This window comes from Trachinotus anak, unplaced genomic scaffold, assembly GCF_046630095.1.
Source record: "Trachinotus anak isolate AG129_WGS33_773 ecotype Australia unplaced genomic scaffold, CSIRO_AGI_Tana_v1 ptg000004l, whole genome shotgun sequence".
NCBI classification, from domain to species: domain Eukaryota; kingdom Metazoa; phylum Chordata; class Actinopteri; order Carangiformes; family Carangidae; genus Trachinotus; species Trachinotus anak.
Window position 1 is genome coordinate 14948343 of NW_027273855.1, and position 22467 is coordinate 14970809.

General features: G+C 39.8%; 1 protein-coding gene and 1 long non-coding RNA gene across 2 annotated transcripts in view; one reads left to right on the plus strand and one right to left on the minus strand.

Moving 5' to 3' along the window:
* Positions 1-22467, plus strand: part of LOC139620595 (uncharacterized) — a 217741-nt gene that overhangs the window by 140741 nt on the left and 54533 nt on the right. The window lies entirely within an intron of this gene.
* Positions 9357-22467, minus strand: part of LOC139620594 (chemokine-like protein TAFA-2) — a 77744-nt gene continuing 64633 nt past the window's right edge. The window contains exons 3-5 of the mRNA XM_071476289.1: positions 18724-18873; positions 13938-14062; positions 9357-10303 (exon numbers count right to left, since the gene is read on the minus strand). Of these exons, the coding sequence (XP_071332390.1) occupies positions 10292-10303; positions 13938-14062; positions 18724-18873 (287 nt within the window). The 3' untranslated portion in view covers positions 9357-10291. The remainder of the gene's footprint in view (positions 10304-13937; positions 14063-18723; positions 18874-22467) is intronic.

Sequence of the window (22467 nt, forward strand, 5' to 3'; positions counted from 1 at the left end):
GTAAGGAGACGACGGAAGGTCAGACAGTTTGCGGTCCGATCAACACTTTGGCTTCAAATCTGTACAAGACTTACACAACACCACTTTTCCCATTACAAGTGCTATTAAGTGAAGCCTGAAATTCATAATACCATATTGGTGTCAGGCAAGCATATAGCACGCTGCTCACCCATTAAGAAGGTCCTAGACTATATTTCACATCCATGGTGTAAAAGGTTTAGGCACCACTGCCTTATAAAGAATAGATGATAAGGCTTCACAGAGATTATGGCTAAATGCAGGTTGTACAGCATGTAACAATCAGTTCATTGTCTGGATGATATTAAAAAGATATTAATCTAGAGTGCATTCACTGAGAATTGATTGAGCTCTGCAGGTGGAAGCAAACCAGTCTGAATGCCATGTAATGAATCTGTCTGAAGCTGTATGAGGCTGCAACTAATGACTGTTTTCATCATTTCATTAATCTGCTGTTTATTTGATTGATTAATCGATTGATCGTTTGATTGTAAAAGAAAATGGTGAGAAATGCACATCACAGTTAAACCCAGAGCCCAAAGGGACACCTTCGAACATCTTATTTCGTCAGGCAACAGCTTTGTAATTGTTGCAATAATAAGCTAAATACAGCAAATCCTCACATCTGTAAAGCTGGAACCATGAAATGTTTGGCATTTTTACATGAAAAACAATTTAAATGAAAACTTAATCGACTAATGACCTCAGCTCTAATTATATTTACCGTTGAGTAGTTTAATTTATTACAAAGCTTCATATTTTATAATGTTTTGTTTGTAAACATAGAAACATATCCCTGTGAAATGTGGCATGAAAATAAAGTATAGTACAAGTACCTCAAATTTGTACTGAAGCACAGTGTTCGAGTAGATTTGCATAGTTAAATACACCATGAGCAGCTGATTCACCAGCTGCATGGCCGACTAGGTGATTTGAGAGAAACTTCAGAAACAGTCACCATGTTGACAAATGGTGCCCCAGTGAGAGATGCATTCTGCAGCTGTAGCTGGGGTTCACATTGATGTCTCAGTGATCTGTTGTACAGCAGAGGTGTCAGTTGCCTGTGCCTAGGAAATGCCTCTTGAGCCTTGCCCGACCACAGTAAACGAAACGCGTGGGTTGCCTTTGCGAGGCAATGTTTGTGTCTCTCTGGACAGAATGTGTCAACCACCTGCTAGTGAGTCTCGATTTCATGCATAGGAATAGCACAAGACCAGACAGGCACACCCCCACACACACACATACACACACAATGCAGCAGGTATAGAAGAGAGGTCATGTTATCTGTGTGAGTCATCAGAGCAGCCTTAATCACTGTGACTCTCATTTAACGCTCATTCAGCAGCGGCTCATAAGGAAGAGAAAGGGAAGCACGCACCTCCTTTCATGCTTCCCTTGACATGAATGGCACAGTCAGGTTTGGGGTTATCTGCCTGTGTCTGTGTATGTGTGTGTGTGTGTGTGTGTGTGTGTGTGTGTGTGTGTGTGGATATTAGCAGGTGTGTTTGAGTAAAGTGACAGGCTGAGATGGCCATGTAACCAACTCCTTGGTCCCGTGCCGCTTATCAGTCTCACACACACTCTTTCATTCTATCCACCTTGCACACACAGACACACACATACACACACACACACACTCAGCTGAATTGTATGTCACGCTGATCTGTTGTGTTCATTTGTAACCTGCTCCGATCTGCTCTGTTCTCTAAGTCTCACGACAGAAACCATATTATTTTTAGGCCATCACTTTGCACTCGCATCACAGGACTCCCCCTCTATTATTTCTGTCCTTCCACTTCCCTCTCTCCTTTCTCGCAATCCTCTCATGTCTTAATCCCAGTGTCAGCATCAGAAGAATCAGACAAGAGAAGAGTAATGGCTGTATGCCTGCGTACCACACAACCTGGATGTTGCACTGAATTATAGTTGGCAAGGATATATCTCAGAAATTAGTTTATTTTTAGGATACAAGGTAAAAAAAAAGGCTTGTGGGACAGTTTTTCAGTTTCCCGCTGTGTTTATAAAGGTATGTACATGGATGGACCATATTTATAATCTCTGTTGCTGTTACCAAAAAAAAAGAAAAAGAAAAACAAAACTTGTGGTAACAGTTTCCGTGGGTAAACTGTTAAGTTTTGTATTTGCAGATAGAGACAATGGCTTTGCATTACACAGTTAGCCGGTACATGGGTTGGGATGGCTGTGGGTCAGGAGGATCACTTTGTTTGTGGTTCGATCCCCATGACCACATGCTGAACTCTCCTTTGGCAAGACACAGAACCTCAAGTTGCCCCTGATGGTCAGGCCAGTGGCTTGCATGGTCGCTCACTGCCATTTGTGTGTGAGTGTAATGTGTGAATGGGTGAATGAGTGGCACATTTAAAGTACTTAGATAAAAGCACTATGTAAATACAATCCACTCAGTCCCATTTACATAGACAGCTGTGGTTACACTGTGGCCAAACTCCAGACCAACCATAAAATCATCATGATGATTCTAATCCATCAATCAAAACCACTGGAGAGACATGTAATGTTTTATTGGACAGCACTGCTTTTTTTAGCCTCTGTCAATTATAACCATGAATTAATCTCTCTTGCACAAGTTTTCACATCCATTTTTTTTTCTTTTTAAATGACAGACATTAAAATGTGCTCAATGGCCAGTTTAACGTGGTCATCAGAATCTAACAGCTGTCTACTGTATCGCAGATACAGTAGGTATCATAACTATGTCTGGACTAATGGCTTACCCATGCTGATCTTCCTAAACATAAGCCTAAATATTAATGTTTGCTTTTTCTACCTTTTCGAGGTCTCCTTCCCAGTAATCAGAAGCCAAGGTCAACATATGAGATCTGGCACCGAGCTAAGCAAACTTAGACTAAATATCAACTTACACCCTTAATTCTCTTCAACATTGCCTTGGAAATAACGTGAAAGCAGAAAGGGAGCATCCGTAGAATTTGACAAACACTGTAAAATTTATGTTTCACAAGGGAACAATTAAGACATACGGCTGTTCATTTTCTCATCTGTGTCAACTGGCACAAGATGCATCACACTTGAAATAAATCATTGGGCCTAATACTTATGCCACATCACGTTATTGACATTTTTCTTTGTTGTTGACATGCCTGTCCTTTTAATTGTTTCCAGATGTAGAAATGTGATGTTTAGCAATTATAATTAGTATCACTATAATTGTTAAATATGAAATAATAAAATCATTATTGTTAATTATAGCATAATTTGTCAAACAAAGTTTATTTGTGTCAACTAGCTTCATAGGCCAGCAACAGCTCCCAAAACAGCCTCTAAGTAAAACTCCCTAAAACTCTTTACAAGCTTCCCAAGCTCCCTGAAAAGTGGTTTGAAGAAGTGCAAAAGGAGCTATTTTGACATGTCCAAATGTCGGCCATGAGAAATTCTATTAATATATATGCAAAGTTCAACAGTAGGATTATAGGATTAAATCCAAAATTGATTTGGCAGCTCCTATATGAAAAGTACATAAGATAAGTCCAGTGAATATTAGTCAAAAGAAAAAAGTTAAAGATCAGTTAATTTCTTAAATCATGAAGAGCCAGGAGCTGAAGTTGGGGTGGGGTTGGAGTGTTGTGGGGTTAGGTGGGTGGATTGGCAGAGTAGCATAGATATCGGAAAGCACAAGGAGAAAACGTGTTTGAACAGGAGGATCCAGAAGGTTCATCATAGCTATATAAATATAGCAGATACAGTGAGCCAGAGTTGTGCAAATAATGGCCATAATAGAGAATCTTATAATGGTTAGAGGACCCTGAGTGTAGGGATACAGACTGATCTGAAATACTGGGCTGGTACCTGTGCTAATACTGACCCTATTAAAGCATGACATGACCAATCCAATGTCAATTTAATTATTGTATTCTGTGTTTTCTCTATAAGTTACATTTATTCAGGAAGCCAACTCTGTTTTACAGCAATTACTAGCTTCATGTTGTTGTTAGAAATGATTGAGTTCCACGCTGTGAGGGACACGGATTTTAATTTTGGGTAAAAGAGAGTACTGGTATCAGATCAGTAGTTGGCACTGGCAGATACCCTGAACTGAGGCATCAGAATCTGTACCCGGAGAGAAAAAGTTGGATCAGTGCATCCCCAACTAAATCCTGTATACTGTGCTCACTGAGCAAATTAAAAAAACGTTAAAATGACAACACACATAAGATAACATAATCCCAGTTAAGACTGAGCCAGGTGTGAGGAGAGCGTCAAAGTATGGTTACAACAAACATTTTTAACATCAGAAACAACTTCAAAAAGAAAGCAATATTCATGTTCAGTCTTGTGGTGTTTGTAATTGCTAAGTCCTGCAGGTTATAAACAGTAAACAGTCCCCATTGCTGCAAAAATAACAGAAATTAGTCAAACAATTAGACAAAACAGGTGCTGTGTTCAGAGGTTCAGAGGTTCAGTAATGCCAAAAGGAATTTCTTATCCACCAGATAGAAGTCCTGCCTCATTCTGGTACACCCATATATATATATATATATATATATTTGTCCTGCCACCATGGAATATGGTATGTGGGACATCGCATCTCATGTTGGCATCTGGGACTCATAGTCAAGAATAATACACAGTAAAAACTTCACGCTTAGGACCCAGGTACTCCATACTGAGTAGATGATCTGATTAGCTTATGATGTGCCTTTCTGCATAAACTTGCATGTCAATGAGGTAAAACCGCCTTTTTTTAACTTCTCATTTTTGATGACAAACTACTCGTAGGACTGTTAGCATATGTGTTTTTTTGTCCTTGAGATCATGGTGGGATTTCAGACAAAGTGCCCCTAAGTGACATCTAAGTGCCTCTTGTTTGAAATAGTAGCAGTTTAACGTTTGAGTGTCTCAGCTTCTCAGTCCACTGCATGGCTGCTGGAAAAATGACAGTCTAAACAATCTCATTGAACTGGTTATTACGGCAGTTACACAGACCTAAACGGCATGGCATCACTTCCCAGCTAGTCTCTGCTCCACTAGCCTCTGTAACTGTATCAATGGAATATCTCATTCAGGATCTCTTTCATCTGTCTTTGTGAGTCTTCCCGTGGTAAACTTTCCACATTCTGAGACAAAAAGGCATCCACCAAGTTGACTCCTTTGTGATTTTAGCAGAGTGAAACAGCAATTATTTTGTCAGCACATAAAAAAAACTACAGCTCCCATGAAAATTTACAAGTGCGGCAGTGCGGGCACCTGAGTCACTCTCAACTTGGGTTCATCCATGTCCATGGTCTCACTTCAGCTCTCTGTGAAACATGCAGACAGGGTAACCATGTTTGAGCATGTAATTCAATTCTCAATGTGTCAACTCTCTGTAATCGTCATCCTAGCTGTGATGTGTCGGCATCCAGGGTAACTTGCCTCATCGTTCGGCCTTCTGTAGCATCTGCTTTGGCATCTGTTGGCAGCAGCAACCACTTCATCGCCACCAATAAGCAGAGAGCACACAGACTAATCTCAGCATCATCTGGATGTTCAGAGCGTAGTCACAGATGACAAGATGAATGTTGAGCAGAAGTGTTGAAGATCAGTACTGTCAGACAGACATAAGGAGACTGTTAGAGTTTCACCTGATACCTCGCTCCAGCGCCAGTGTTAAATGTTTTGTGTAACTAGGTGAGAGTGAGAGTGGGTTGGTATTAGAGGTGCTGTAGAAGAATTTCAACACGCCTCACATGGTTGACTCATGATTGGATTCACGCGCAGCTTGAGAAATCTTGCGAGCAGTTAACAAGAATACTCAAAAATTGAGGCTGTCATATTCCGATGTCAAAATCCTTTTACACATTTTTCTCTCTGTAATTATAGCAGTCTGTTCTCTGCTCAGTTCCTCTCTCTCGCTTCCCGTGTGTGTACGTGTGAGAATCTGTATGTGGGTTTATTCTCTGTAATCTTTTAATGACATGCACTAACGATGCGTTGAGGCTCAGGAACAGCCCAGGCCATGAGACACACGCGCACACACACACACACACACACACACACATACACACACAAAACGACTCAGTGGAAGGCCGTGGCCTCTGAGGAGATTAGCCAAATCAGAAAAGCGTTTTAGAGAAAGGCAGCTTTAATGCAACACAACACAGATAGCGTGTTTGCATGTGTGTGTGTGTATGTATGTGTATTTGTCATGGTGAGAAGAGATAGATGTCCACAGCCTCAAACTCAACATTTTGTCTGCAACTTTCTCGGTCTGAACGCTCTTATTTTATCTCCTCCATCATCAGCTTTACATCAGAGGCAGCCTGCCATCCAGTATCAGCATCCATCACTGGCAATCACTGCAGCACATCCCATTTGGATTTCATCTTTTCAGCATATTGTACTGTCTATGGTTCTATATTTAAACCAACATCAACCCCATCCTACCATTATATTTAATATGACAGTATTCTGCTCTCCTGGGTTGTAACTGGGTAGAATTTCTCATCTACTTGTCAAACTTGAAGCCTTACATGGAGAGTAGAAATGGGAAATGGAGTAATATGCACAGGATATATACCACACATATAACCTGATTGGAGAACAGATATACAGTACAGTACATAATGTATTTGAGTCAGAACGTCATTGTTGGCACTTGTCATGTTCCTTTGATCATTTGATGTTGATCCATCGTTGTGTTATCAATGACTGAGAGCTGTGGCACAGTCATAGAATTTGCATCAGGTTTCTGCTTCGTCCAGGTGAAGTGGATGAGGGGAAATTGGTTCTGATGTAACATCACCAAGTTGAAGAATGCATGAGGGTGCTTTATTCCCTGCCTTACAGCTACAGGAACCTTTCTTTCCCAGTCTATAAATTAGTATGCATTAAAGCCTCAGGGATACTGGATTTTTTTTTAGCTGATACTAATATGATGAGTTAAAAAAAACATAAAACAAAAAACAAAACATATATTGGTGATTGGGGAACAGACAAATGGTGATCAACAAAAGATGACCTTGAACACTCTTGGACTTATCTAAACCGACATCATGTACAGTACACTGTTCATCAGTGACTAAGCAAAGCTCCTAAAGTTTGAAAGGACAATTACAGGAACACTAAATCTCACCGGCAGGCAACCTCCCTCCCCACCCTCCTTTAACAGAAGGTTCACTGAAATGGTTTCTACCAGTGACAAAGAGAGGATTCATTTCTGGAATTCAAACATCTGTGTTGTATTTTTAAAGACCTTGGGACCCTTTTCTTCATTTATGAAACAAGATTAATAAATTAATGCCCGACATGCCTGAATTGATTTGATTTGTGTTTGTTGTTAATGTCTCAAACATATCTTATTTGTCTAACATATATGCTACCAGTGATATAACTGCGGTTATCAGTTATTGGTCAGGCTTGAGTATGTTTGTGGTGTAGTCTTGACTGGTGTTACCTACATAACCACATCAGGGCACAACAAAATAACAATTATAGGTGACATGAGGTTGCCGTAGAAACCAGTGCACCGTGACATACACAATCTCACAGCCATAAACTGTGAATTTGTGGCAGATGAGCTTTGAACAATCCAAACTGTGAATACAGCAGAACAGTCTTGCCGTGTCAAACTATCTAAACGTGAAGTTTGTTTGTGCTGACAGAGTATCACTACACCTGAGATATTAGACCGACTTTTGTGTCAAATCTTTTCAACACAACAATGCCACGAATGGTAAAACAAGATCTGTACTTCACTGTTTGTGTTTGAGGCAGAGAGAAGAAGTGGAAGAACTTTAACATAAACATGGCAGCTGTACAGAGATGGGCTTCAATAACATTTTTTTCCTAAACTGAATCAATTTAATCCTTAATTTTATCAAATCCTAAACCTTTCTAATCCCATATTGAATCTTTATAGGTCTGTTTGGTGGGGAATGAAAAAAAAGGTGCTGTTTGTATTTCACTCAGAACAGTAACAAACAAATTTCAACTTCTTTGTATAACAAAAGATATTACTTGATATTTGAGACTCTGGCTTCTTTTTAATTGTGATTTAGGGACCAATTACCAGATAAGCATGACACGGACTCTAATAAAAACTGCAGTAATTAACTATCAAATCTAAACCATGGACTTTCTGCTGTGCTGAAGTATTGTATGGCTTTCACCTCATATTTGGTTATTGCTCTGTGATAATCATTAACCCTGTTCCCCCTCATTTTGCTCCTCAGGGGGAGCTGTGCTACAGCTGCAGAGACCATAGAGCAATAAATAAATAAATAAACAGTGAAAATAATATTAATTCTACTTTATCATTCAGTGAATATCAACTGAACAAATCACTGAAGTTTTGCCTGCACGATGTCCTTCATGTTACCTGAAAGCAAACTTGTTGCACTAATATAAGTCACAGAATATGTTCTAACACCAGCAGTGGCTGAGGTCAAGCACTCGTCCTCAGTCTCCTGGTTATCACACATTTGAATACATCATCAGTTTGTTTTTTTTGTTTCAGATAGTGTCACTTTTTTTTTTTTTTACACAGCTGTATAAAGAAAATGTGTTTAGGTAACAAATATAGTTTCACTGCCGGCTCACAATCATCAACTCACCTGTTGATCGAGCTCCACAAAATGCCAGAAATAGAGCCACAGCATCCTGCAATCAATTTTGTTTACCAGCCTGGTTTGTTTTGTGAGTCCTGGCTGAAATGTGCAGCATACAAATATCCCTTTTCTTCCTCATATGCTTGGAATTTCTATGATGAAAATCCAGCCAAATGTGCAGGTTTCTCCTGTATCACTGCTTGCATTGTTCAACACTACACGGAGGTCAGTAAATGCAGTTCTCTGAGCTCTAACCAGCTAATTAATGACATGTCACACATCACAGGCGACGTCCAGGGGAAAGCAGTATTTCATATTTGAAAAATGTTCTTTCAATGACTAAACAGTTGGCAATGCTGAGAGCTGGTTGTCTGAAGCAGGAAACAAAGATGATAAAATAAAAGTCAAGATTTAAAAAAATGTTGTAAATATCAGGAAATAAATGAACAGTTATTGATGGCATTTCTTTGAGCGAACAAAATTAACACCAGTAGTTACAAATTCATTATTTTGAGTTTCCTGTCGCTTCGAGGTTTCTTAGGAAATTAATTCACACTGTTATCAACAATGCCTACAGCTCCATACATTCTTTGTGAAATAGCACAGCCCTTTAGTTTTAATAATTACATTTTTGTGCATAGTATATGCTATACTGTGGGTCCTGACATGGAGCACTTGAAAAACTCCTCTGAAAGACCTTTAATTTAATTAGAATCATCACAAAGATCACTTTGTAGGGCTGAAACAAAATGTAGATTTTTCTCTTTTCTTTTGAAAGGTTTTATTCATTTCATATAATACTGACACATGTACTCAATAGCGGTTAACAGGCGTTTAAAAACACAGATATTAAAACCATTAGAGCATCAATTTATTTTATAGCCCCATTGATTCCATGGACCATTTTTTTTTACACGTTTACATGTTTCAATATACCATAACATCTACTTGGTATTAGTCTAACCTCACCCCTGAAAGGATTTTTCCTTTGTCAAAAAACAAAAGAAACAAGGAGACTGACAAACTGTCTCCCCATTTTAAAAAATGGCATGTGGTAAGCCACAAACTATTTAAAGTAAAACATCATTACAGAGGTGAAATCTGGAGAAAAAAAAAGGTTCAGTTTCAAATCTGAGAAACATTTTGACAGCATCAAGTGTGTCATATGTGGCACAGTTAAATTTAAATGTGTCATCCAGAGGCAGCCATTCTGGATCCACTCCCATTTTTTATTTTTTTTATTTTGTGGTGATGTTTGTAATACAGGATAGCTGTCTAAAATCCAGATCCCCTTTATTCCCAGTATGCATATGGAACACAACTAAGCCATAGAAGAGAGATGAAGAATACAGATTGTTGTAAAGAAAGTTGTTTTTTTGTCATCTAATCCGGTGCTGTTAAGGGCATAGTTCATTTTTTGAAGTTTGCAGTAGCAGTAAAGGATTGTGGGTGATGCAGTCCTCTGCATTAAAGGACCAAGCTCACTCAGTTGTCTTTAAAGGTGATGGCGGGCAGTGTTAGAGTCCTGTCTCTTCAGCCGCCATGTCTTGGATATCCTCAGAAAAATGAAACAATTACTGGTTCCTCATTGAAGTCCATCTGAGTGCATTTCTTCACCAACGATAAGGTCCATTGTGCTGTGTAAGTACCTCCACCATCATCCTCCTGTTCCCTTTTTGAGATGGACAGGACTATCGGGTCACCTGAAACAGGGAGAAAAGAAGTAGGTCACTGAAAATAGTTCCCAGAGAAAGTCAGGATGTAGCCTTAAACAGTAAAGGTCACAGAGTGGAGTACAAAGCGACTGCTGGTAGTGCATGTCAACTGAAGGTTTAAATAATGCAGTGTGGTGCACCATAGCCCACTGTTTGGAAATAATCGGAAGTGATTCTTGTTGGTGGAGCACCGACAACATGGCTAGCATGGTCTCTGTCTCCTCTGGCTAGACACTAAACAAGACAGCTTGAATCGTGGCAGTCAGCCCACAATGCCTCACTCTCAGCGTCTGGCCCACTGCCATGTCATTTTGTCTGTTTGTCAAGACGGCCAATCTAATCACATGGTCTCTTTATCTCATCTGTCCATCTTTCCATTTTCTTTGCTCATGCACTCACTTTTGGTTTGTATCAAGCTATTAGGAGACTTTGTCCACCAGCCAAAGACCAAACAGACACAAATTGCTGTATAACTGCCAGTGCTTGGGCATGTAATAGGCCAGACTCTCCAAGACTGTTTTTCTGCTCTCCTGCATGCCTTTTCTCTCGCATTGTGTTTCCCTGTGGCTTCCCCTCACAACCCCCAAAACATGCTGTCCCGCCTGTATTTCCTCTTGAGAGTGTCAGTCTTTTGTCCGACCCAGGTGCCAGCTAACAAAGTGTGAAGGCCAGCCATCGCTGTGAGAGCTCAGAGGAGCTTTTCCTCCAAGCTGGCAGCTCAGACTGTTCTACTGTATCTGCTCTCGATGGCTCCAGGCCACTCTTCCTGGGCCTGCTCCCGTTGCCTTCAGGCATCTACTCCTGTGCCTGATCAAAGAGTCTGCAGGCGTTTGTTGTCACGCCAGTTCACTATACATGCACACTGCTTCACACCACATCTCTGTGCCTGCTATGCTTTAAGGTGCAAACTCAGTGTCCCTTTAGGTGTTCATAATTAGAGAGTGGATTTAGGTAGTTAGATATCAACAAAACACACAGGCAGTGTTTGAGTGTCATCTCTATGGACCCACAAGTGGCATATTTTCTATTGCTTATTCCACAAGTTCTTACTGTCCACAGTAGTGGCTACTCATATGGCCACAAGGCAGATGTCCCCTTCACTCCTACATTACACACACTCTTTATGACTCACTTAGTCACACAAGAGAAAATTATGGAAAGTTATTACTTAAATTGTTTGATTTTGATTTGCTTTTTTCTCATTCTCTAAGAATGTAGAAGCTGCAAAACAAGACTGTAAACACAATGTTTTATAGGTTTAGGAGAAAGGTGCTAGCAGAATATCTTGCCTAAAGAGGTTCATGGCTCCTGCAGACTGCCACATCTGTTTAGTGTTGATGTAAGCTGGCTATATAGGAAGTAAACTATACATGCGCTGCTGACACCTTCTTGTCATTTGTTTGTTAATATGTGTATATGACTGCAAGGGTGTCAATGCAAATGCGCACACTTGCTTTGCAGTCTATGACAGCTCAGTGGCTTGGCAGCCCAGCCGTGTCTGTCTGTTCATCCATATGATATTATTTGGCATTGATCGAGCTGTCTTCTATCCCCTCCCTTTCTCCTCCTCCTGCCCTCCCCCTCTCCTCCTTTCCTTTGCTCCCTGCCAGGGATGAGAGGAAGGATGGAGAGTGCCAAGCCCTCTTTTGTGTTTTTTTCTGCTCTGTGTAACATGAACTCCTTGTCAGCTGACCAGTTCCAATATTCATGTTTTCAAGTGTTTTCTTTATTCTTTTATCACCTCTGACTTCAGCCCTTCCTCTCCACTTTCTGCCTGTTATTTTTCCTTTCTCGTCCATCTCCACCTGCCTCTCTCTTGCTTTTTGCTGCTTTTCATGTGTGTGTGTGTGCGTGCGTCTCTCACTCCGTGTCTCTCTCATCCTCCCATCCTCTTGCACTCCATCGTCAATTTCAATTTACGAGTGGGTCATAATGGGACTATAAGAGAACATTCGATGCTATTGATCTGGATGCCTGCGCATCTTGACCTCAGCGTACCACATCAGAGGAGGAAAAAAACATCACTCTTTTCATCATCAGGCAAACACATCAGCGAACATGCTCCAATAGTGTACACACAACAGAAACGCACAAGCACACACAGATCATTGATCAAAGACCTGAATGCAAGAGACAGCAAATATTTGTGCTCTTTTAAACTACGACAGAGTCAATGATAAAGCGATGCCTGGCTGAAACTGGTTAACTTTGATCTTGTTGAGGAAATTATAGATGCACACTTTGGGGTTGATAGATCTAAATGCATGAGATCAGATATTTCAAGCACCTTCCTAAAAGCATTCACATATACAGAAATTACATAACTCTCATTTTGGATCACCTCTCATGTGTCTCCCTCTTCACTTATGCCCATTACATACTCTAAGACCACTTTTTTCATTTTCTACCTGTCTCTCTTTCTGTCTCTGTCATATTGGGCAATAAAATGGGAAAGTTCAGTTACACCTATGAGCAGCCTAACACAATTTGAGCTTGGCCCAGCACAACAGTAAACTATTTTGGGGTGAGAATAAGAGGAGGAGCTGTTGAGGAAGAAAGAGTGTAACTTGAGGGGGAGATCCACTTTGCTAGGTGAGAGGTGAGCAGAGGAAAAAATAGGGAAGGAATTTTTAATCAGCCTCAGCCACAGAGACAACTATGTCTGAGTGTTTTAGAGAAAGAGAGAGTGGGAAAGAGAGAAGAGACCATGTCCATCTTAAGCTTTTCTTATCCCTGTCTTTCACCGAAGGAGATGCACTCTCCCTTCTCTGACCACGCCTTCGATCAATTATTTAGGCAGAAAACAAAGGTCTGCACCCAGCCATGAATAATGGAAGGTGAGAAGGCAGAGAGACGGATGGAGGTTAGAAACAGCATACAGTGACAGGAGGTGAGTCTCACACAAATCCTCCAATGACAGACAGTTAAGAGTCTTCTCAGGATACAATGCAGGGAAGCCAACAGGTGCCAGTGGACCTGAGCATAAAGATATGTTATACACACACATAAAGACAAAGACAAATGGGGCAGTGTGGAAAAATTGAGAAAATATAGGGGGAAAAAAAAGACTTCACACATGCACAAACTGCACATAGTGTATTATGGACGAATCGGAGCATGAAAACTATCTGAGGACAATTACCACTCTAGTGTATTCAATGTGGTGAGTTGTTTTTGCATCGAGTCAGATGGCATGCCAGTCAGACGCAGGGAAGCAGGGCAAGTGGGAGTGAAGGGAATTGTGGTGTTCTCTGTTTTTGTGTGTGTGTGTGTGTGTGTGTGTGTGTTATTTGCCTTGTTCCTGTTGGCCTTGTTTTTCTTCAGAGACTGTTTGATGTTAGATCCAAGATGGGGCGGGAGGAGAAAGTAAGGAGAGAAATTGGGTGAGAAAAAAGAATGATATGGGGTGAAAAGGAGAAAGAAATGGGGATAGAAACTAATAAGACAGAGAGGAGAAGGAGAGAAGACAGAGATCTAACATGATGGAGGTAGAAGTGGGTCACTCAGTGGTGTCTGACCATGTGTGTGCATGCATGTGTATATAGGAGGGATGGGAAGATTGTGTGAGAGAGAGAGAGGGAAATAAAAATTCAGAAGAGGGAGAGATTATGTGCACACCGACCTTTGTGGTCTTGACTTTGTTGCCTGTGCTGCAGCTCCATCCTGTGAGGTCTGGGAGAACCTTACACTCCTCACCTTCCATACATGGCTGCATCTGACACCACCACTTCTGGGCTACAATGGAGGCTGGAAGAAGACAGAGACAGGGAAGCAGATATTTAGTTTGGTAAAGACATGACTCAATGTTTATAGGCATGTTTTTATTCAGCGCTTTCATGGGTTTCCAGACTATATATCTGTGAATTTTGAGACCAAGCTTTTCCTGGACAAATTTTCAATCCGAACAGCCTGGAAATTTTAAATTAATTCCAGAAAATCAGAAAAAGAAAATGTGATTTATTGTGTGTTTCCATCTATTACCATTATGCTAATATTAGGAGTTGGACGCATTGAGATAACAGTTGGTGGCCTTAATTTTCCAGTTGAGCAGAAGAAGAGGATGCAAAGAGATAATGTAATTTAAAAAGTAGCCTACCAGTCAAATCAGAAACAAACAAAAACAATGTGGGAAAATGTGATGAAAATAGGGCATTTCTTCTCCTTTCTGTTTGTTTCATGTCTTAATTTGAGGAACGTTAAAGTCTCCCCATTAGTTCACACAGATCTGACGTTCAAGTCACACACTTCATCTGTGTCATGATTAATTCACAAAGTCTGTTTCCATGGCACTCTGCTGCACTTTGCTTTTGTCAATACACCAACAGCATGGTTATGATGACCTCAAAGATCTTGGGAAAAACCAATAATGATTTCTAACTTTGAGAACACACACACAATGAGGTGCGGATGGCTGTGAGTTTCACTTCAGGTCCATCAAAATTAGAATACGTCGCACAACTCTTTTCAAGTACACAATGCTGTTTTCACCAAACATTTAAGATGTCTTGCTTTAAATCGAGTTCCCTTACATACAGTCCATTGATCAGTCAGTGACTGAAAGACACTAAACAGACACAATAAGACAATCAACTAAACTGTATCTAAACATACAATATTACAACCCTCTATTGTTAAATCTATATGATCTGTTGGACTTAAAGTGCCCAATATGGAAATCCAGAATGCCACACATTATTTTTAAGTTTTATTTTTTCATTCCCAACTCCTTTTAACCTTCAGGGGAATATGAAATTGAATTTTAACCCTAAAGAAAATATTCTGAAAACATTTCAGCAGTAAAGAAAAATTTGTTATTTTCTGTTCTGTTTTTAGATAATTGGTTAACTGTAGATTATTACTGTAGGCGTGGGTTTAATGGGCACAAGGGTCATGTTAATTGTAAAGTGCATAAATACATTTTCAATTCATCCATCCATCCATTATCTATAAGGCTTATCCGAACCAGGTCACGGGGGCTGGAGCCAATCCCAGCTGACATAGGGCGAGGGCGGTGTACACCCTCTATCACAGGGCTGACATATAGAGACAAATAACCATTCACCCCCACGGGCAATTTAGAGTCACCAATTTACCATGCATGTCTTTGGACTGTGGGAGGAAGCCTGTGTACTTGGAGGGAACCCACACAGACACGGGGAGAACATGCAAACTTCACACAGAAAGGCCCCAGGCCCTGGGTTTGAACCCAGAACCTTCTTGCTGTGAGGTGACAGCACTGACCACCGCACCACTGTGGAGCCAACAAGATATGCATGAGAGAGCTGGGAAATGTAGTGATCTTTTAGGGTTTCAAGTAGATTTGTTTGCAAAACAAGAAGATGCTAAAATATCACCAGAGCTGAAACATAAAAAAAGAATTTGAATATATGAAAAATCTTTCTCCACCAGTCACTCTAAAGACTGGGTATTTGCCACAGTGAGTTACCAGGTAATTGAAGGTTTAGCATGTACGATTTGAAGTAATTGTCTTTCCAACTTAGTAACCAAATACTAAGTCAATAAAGAGTCTGTATTCAGTGGCATAATTCCCAGGGGATTAGTGACGCTTTCTGAGAGAGATATTTTGTGTGAACAGTCCAACTTTGTTGTAATGTCTGAGAACTTTTCAAAGGATTTCTTAATGATTAGACTTTGCATACATGTTAGCCATTTTGAACAGGGAAATCCCAGTATACAAAGCTTACAAAGACTCTCATCAAGTCATCATCGTGTGGTCTGTCAGAATTTGTGTCAGATCAGTGTTGATGTAATGCCAGCAGACAATTCAACAGTTTCATGGTTAATAAACCCTTTCCAAGTAGAAAGGGCCATGAACATTTACAATGCATTAAAGTGCTGTTTTCTCTGAGACTATTGTCCTCCACTGCTAACACTGTAATACACGCTAGATAAACCCAGAGTAAACAACAAACATTCAGTAAATTTGTGGTTAATCTTAGGCAATGATCGACACGTGTTCATTGAACTGTTCAGTTACATCTGTGGTGGTTAAGTAATTTGTAAATACCTTTATTCTTTCCCTGTCTACACCTAAAATTTGGGGTCGTGTGAAGTGTACTTTATGTGTCTCATTAAGTTCTAATTAAGACCAATCTGAGGCTCATTTGGCGCAGTGAGTGCAGTCTGTGAATTCATCAAGTGCCACTTGTCATAGCTGCAGCAGGTGCTCGCATTACTGATTCTATGGACACAGGAACAATAGCCTGTTATATATCCTGGGTAAATTTTGTAGCTTCAAATTGTCAGCACTACTGTGAAACAAAGCTCATTTATGTGTAAAAGCCTAAATAAACATTTGGGTCTACAGAATCAACCTTTCATTCGTTATCAACAAAGCAGCTCCAGAAAGATAACACTTTCTGCAGATTATAATATTTGTTATCAGGACTCATGTTGGCAGAGCTTTTATCTTCACATAACATTGACTGAAGTGGTAAATATAATAGCAGGAACACCTGAGAGTATTTTTCCTATTATTCCTCTCAGTTAAGAAGTAGTTATGTTATATTAGAATATGTTATATTCAATTTTTATGTGCATAATTGGAATTAGTTGCTTGGCTGTGAAGCAGAGATTACTTTACTGTTTGGATTTCTGTTTCTTATACCTTTACATTTTATTTAGGTAATAGCCAGAGTAGGCATTTCATTATTTTTAAACTGATTGTAGTTGCCATTCATCATCTTTGTAATTCCTCTGAATTCGTCATAAAAATATAATGGACAGAGGCTGTGTTTATTATTTATCAGGCTTCTGAAATTACCAGCAGGAAACAGTGTTCAGCAGAAAAGGAGGGACAGGAGTCCCTCAGTTTGTCTGGTTCTGTTTCACGCATTTTTGTTTAGTGGCTACAGTATGTTGGCCACCAGCACACAGAAATACTGCCAAGAGAGTATTGACATCCATGTCTTCACTGTTAAATCAAAGTTGACTTCAGTCATATATCATATATTTTCGGTAGACAGAAGCACACACCAGAACACATGTTTAACACAGACTAATGTATGCAGTATGGTGCAGTGATATATTTCACCAGGAACTCAGGGTCAAATAACACTTAGCTATGATTTTTGAGCTCCACATTTGTAAGAACTACTTCATCAGGACTGAGGAGAGAGAATCAATTATATTTCAGACAGACACTTAAGTGAGTGAGTTGACCATTTATAGCAAATGGCTCTGCTCTTTGAGGGACCTCTCAAAGAATTCGAGCAGCAGCGGCCTGTGCTGGGAGAACTAATCCCCTGCCCCCTAAAAAATACATACAGATCCATTAAACCTTAGTTAAATCAGGAGGAGCAAAAAATTATAGCATGTAAGACAGAGGCTGGGGTGGTGGAGGCCGCATGTCAGCAGAGTAAGAGTGAAGAGAATCTAGTTATAATAGCTGTACTGTGCATCTGCAGTCAGCTGATAGTCAAACAGCTAAAGACTGAGCCAGTGATTAAAGCGTGAATAAAGCAGTGGACGCGGGTGGGTGTGTATCTCTCCCCCTCAGACAATTTGATAAGTATCAAAATACAATTGAAAGCGATTGAATGATAAATTTAAAACAATACAATACATGATACTGTGTGATCAAAGCCAATTTGAAACAGTTTGATTTTTGTCAATTAGGACCACACATTTTTACATTTTGATAAAAAAATGTTACTATAGCAAATCAATTATTTTCTCAGAAAATTAGGATATCTCTACTATCACACCAACAGTAAACATGAGCAGTGATATACTGGATAAATTTTTAGTCATAAAGGTGCTCATCCTTCTGGATTTTGTATTTTCAATAACACTGTCTGGTCCCATGTCCCTGTAAATAAAACAGCTCATCATGGCTTTGGTAAGTGGGAGGAGTTAGGGGTGAGTTTGGAGGCAGCATTAGGTTCTAACTCGAGCATTACTCATGTTTTCCTGTTGTTGCCTGATGTCAGTTACTTTACTCAGTACACATGGCCGACATAAACTAGTATTGATCTGTGTGCTACCATCATATTTTATGATACATTTTTTTCAGTGTGTGAATGATTTGGATAGCTTGAAGCAGGCGGCTATGTGATTGGGGAATGTAGCAAGCTAAATTTGCATACAGAATTTACATTGGTTTCATATCAACAAAGCCGAATCTGTGATTCTCATATTGCAAATTTGTATGTAAAGATTAATCCTTACACCCCTAGCAGACTACTCGGCTAATGCATGTGAGACTTCAGTGCGCTGCCTGAACTAACACAATAATCTATTATTATTCACAGAAAATGACTGATTAGCATGAAAACAATAAAAACCATGAAACATACTTAAAAACACAATAAAAAAAAAGGTGTTGTTCTGACAGTCTGAGTGTGCACATGCATACTAAATGCACACATAGAAACAGTGGTGCATACCATCAACACAGGATGGCATGGCCCGAGTGGTGCCAGCCACCTGTCCAGGGAAGCAGGAACATTTGACAGTCTGAGATCTCTCCTCAATCTTGTTCTTGTTGCAGCAGCGATGGGCAGCGATCACCTCACACGTCCCTGCCTTCACATGCACTGTGAAAGAGAAAGACACACGCACAGTTCAGTACACCAGGGTAGCAGTGGTGCTGCTCTTTTTACACTTAGCATCAGCTTTTAATCCAACATGTGATCTCATTTTGAATATAAAAAGTATGCCAGTAGACGGACAGACATGTCAGGTAAGCTTTGTCCTAGACCTCTAAATCACTGCCCTCAGATTGGTTTTTTTGTTGTTGTTTTTTTTTTTGAGCGATTCAGATTGGCCTGGTGTTGAACAGCAGTTTACACAGTTAACACAAAATAACTGAAATTATCAAGAAAGGATTGAGAAAAAAGAAATAAATATACTTTGGTGGAACAGGTGTGTCAACCACTGTTGAAAGTCTAGTGCAAAATAACACCTCCTTCTCCAAACACAAAAAGACAGCATGAACATGATGTCATGCTGAATAATGAAGCAACCTTGAGCTATTATCAGATAGGCCAGGGCCTAAAAAGAAGTATTTTAAAATCAGAAATGTCATAATATTCAGCATTTGATATATTCTTTTGCTTTATTTATGCTTTGATGTGTGCACAAACACGAACAAAACCTATGTTCTAATGTAAAAATACACATTTTAGCTTACAGACACTCACACACACAGACTTCTAAAATTAGGAAATCTGTAAGTCCCATTTTTTTATTGCATGGCTGCTGCTATTCCTTCACTAAGACGATCAGTACAGAAAATACATATTTCCTGTTGCTCATCCGCAATACACAGGGAATAAAATAGTAACTTGTTAAGTGAAAGAGAGAAAAACAACCAATGTCTATATTAAAATATACTGATCTGTTTGTACTGTATAGAATTACAAGTGATAATTAGCTGCAATACTGGTGAACGCTGGATGTGGGAAGCTCCTTCACTTCTATAGCGATTATTCTGTGTGTACTTCTATATACACAGACTTCAATCAGACAGCAATGTGGTTAATTAACAACAAGTCCACCCCAAGCACAGAAGTCCCTTGAGTCAGCTAAGAGCGAGGGAACAAAGAAATCACTCTACTTTTGAAGATTTGTGATGTCAACACATGGCCCTTTCATACCAGCCTTTCTTCAAATACATGAAAATGTCAAGGACAAACAATAAGCCTTGTCAGGAGCACTGTGTGCAAGAATATAGTGTGTGCGTGTGTGTGTGCGCGCCTATGTGTGATAGTTTACATGTAGCATGTCCAAAGTGTGTTTGTTCATTTGCTCAGATATGCTTGACTTTGCATGTAGTGTATGTTTGTGAGTGTATGTACAGTACTATGTTTAGACTTAGGTTAGTGAAAGTCAAAGTCTGATTTGAGTGTTTTTGCTTTTCACTCAGTTGTTGGAAGTTACTGCTATTTCCATTACAAAAGAGTCCGCCCACAATACAACAAAGGGTGCACACTGCATGGCAATGAAAACTAAAGCAGCAAACAATGACTCTGCTCTGTCTTAAGAGTATTTAAAAGTGAGGAAAGCCAAACTGAAAGACCCAGTATGAATATGTTAAACAGACTAACAGAGATTTGAAAAGTTCTTAAGTTGCTCCATTAATTAGAAAAAGACAAAGCAACAATCCAGCAAAGCCCAGTCCAATTAATATCTCAGTGAAAAGCACATTGTAATATGTCACCCACTGTGTGTCTGTTTCTCGTCGTTCTTTCATGTCCTCTGATTTCCCTCTTGGCTGCGTTAGTGGGGCCAAAGGACAGTGATGCTGGCTGACTGATCTGTCCATATGCCAGTCCATCAATCCAACAAAAGATATCCCAACAACTACTGGACAGATTGCCATGAAATTTGGTGAAAACATTTGTGGCCCCCAGAGAGTTTATTCCCAGTGATTTTGGTGAACACCTAACCTTTTGTTTAGCGTCACTATCAGCAAAAGGTTCTATTTGTATACAAGGTTTGAAATGTATTGGGGAGATTTTTGTGAAATTTATTGTTACCAGAAGATAAGAACTTCACATTTTGGAGCTTTCCTTTGGGACCAGCCTCAGGTCCAGTGGTGAAACACTCATAGTACTTTATTTACTGCCTGGAATACTGTGAAATTAGTTGTGGACATGAATAGTCTCTGGAGGACAAACCTTACTGACCGCAGTGACCCCTCAACCTTTTCTCTATTGACACACTCCAGACACATTTATATGATCCCCAAAGGATCTGTGTCCATTTTGATTGTTACATGACCTTTACTCAAACGCTGGCTTCAGGCCAAATGATCAAGTTTGTACACAAGACAATTAAGGGGTTAGTTAGTCGCAACATTTTCTCTATTTTTTCATCAACCCCAGAGGACGGACTACATCAATTTTGCTGATCGTCAACCAGGCAAAGCAAGCAACTGCTCGGGGCCCCACATCCGAAGGGGCCCCAAAAGCCCCAGATTTACTCCTTTTAATCTGGGTCCATATAATCTTTTTGGTTTATTTTTTAAGTGTTAGGGCCTTTATTGTTCTGATTTATATTGTGCTCATTTGTAGTAAAGTTTTGTTTTATCACATAGCTTCAAATTCTTTCTGTCTTTCAAGCAATAAACAAACAAAACCTCAGGCAAGGTAGTATTAATCCATCACAGTAATACTGTAAGGCTGCAATCCACAATTATTTTCATTATCCATGCATCTGACAATTATTCTGTGTAATAATTTATTGATTTTTTTTGCATATAAAATGTCAGAAAATATGAGAAAGGCCATTGTTGTTCCCTGAAGCTCAACATACTCAAATGTCTTTTGTTGTCTGACCACCACAACAGTCAACAGCCATGCCTGTGGGTTTCATCAAAAAAAGACTAATTGTTTCACATTTTCACCAACATTTCATTTACAAATACATAATATTATGTAAACAGAGAAAAATGTGAATAAAAGTGAACATTCAGTCAAAGGACCATCATCAGCAAAACTCATACTGTGGGTCAAAGAACACATTGTAGCCTAATGCAGCTGCTGATGGCCTTCAGAACTTTACTTTCGTTTGATAATAATAAGCTACCTCTTGTTTTGCCTCTTGCCCTCTCTCTGTCTTTGCATCACCCAGATTGACTTGTTTTTTTCATCTTGGCTTGACAACCCTGTTGGCAGATACACAGCTCAGGAAAATCAACAAACAGAGTAAACACCTTCACCCACAGCCCCCCTGACATACACACACCCCCCGGCCCATCTTTAGGCTCAGCACCTGCAGTAATAATTGACCCAGCATTAGTAACCGCAGCAGTGCACTGAGCTGAGCAGGAGCAGCAGGGTAACGAGGAGGCGGGGGTGAGATTTTTATTATAGGAATGTAAAAGTTCATTAAAGCTTGATTACACATATTAATGTTAACAGGTGGCAGTAAATTTCTTCAGTATGGAGCACATGGTAAAATAAATATGAGCTGGAGCCATATGACAGGATGGTTGAGTGATTATTTTGGCACTGCTTGATATGTAGATATCTACAACAGACTGTCTTGCTTTATTTTAACCTGACTAATTTGCAGCTGAATTGTTGCCTGTTTAAGCCGTTTCTCTGAAAAGTTCATTCGATAACTTTAAAACCACTGCTGCTGCCAGGCAGTAGAAATGGTTTTAAAAAAATCACTGTCTGTGT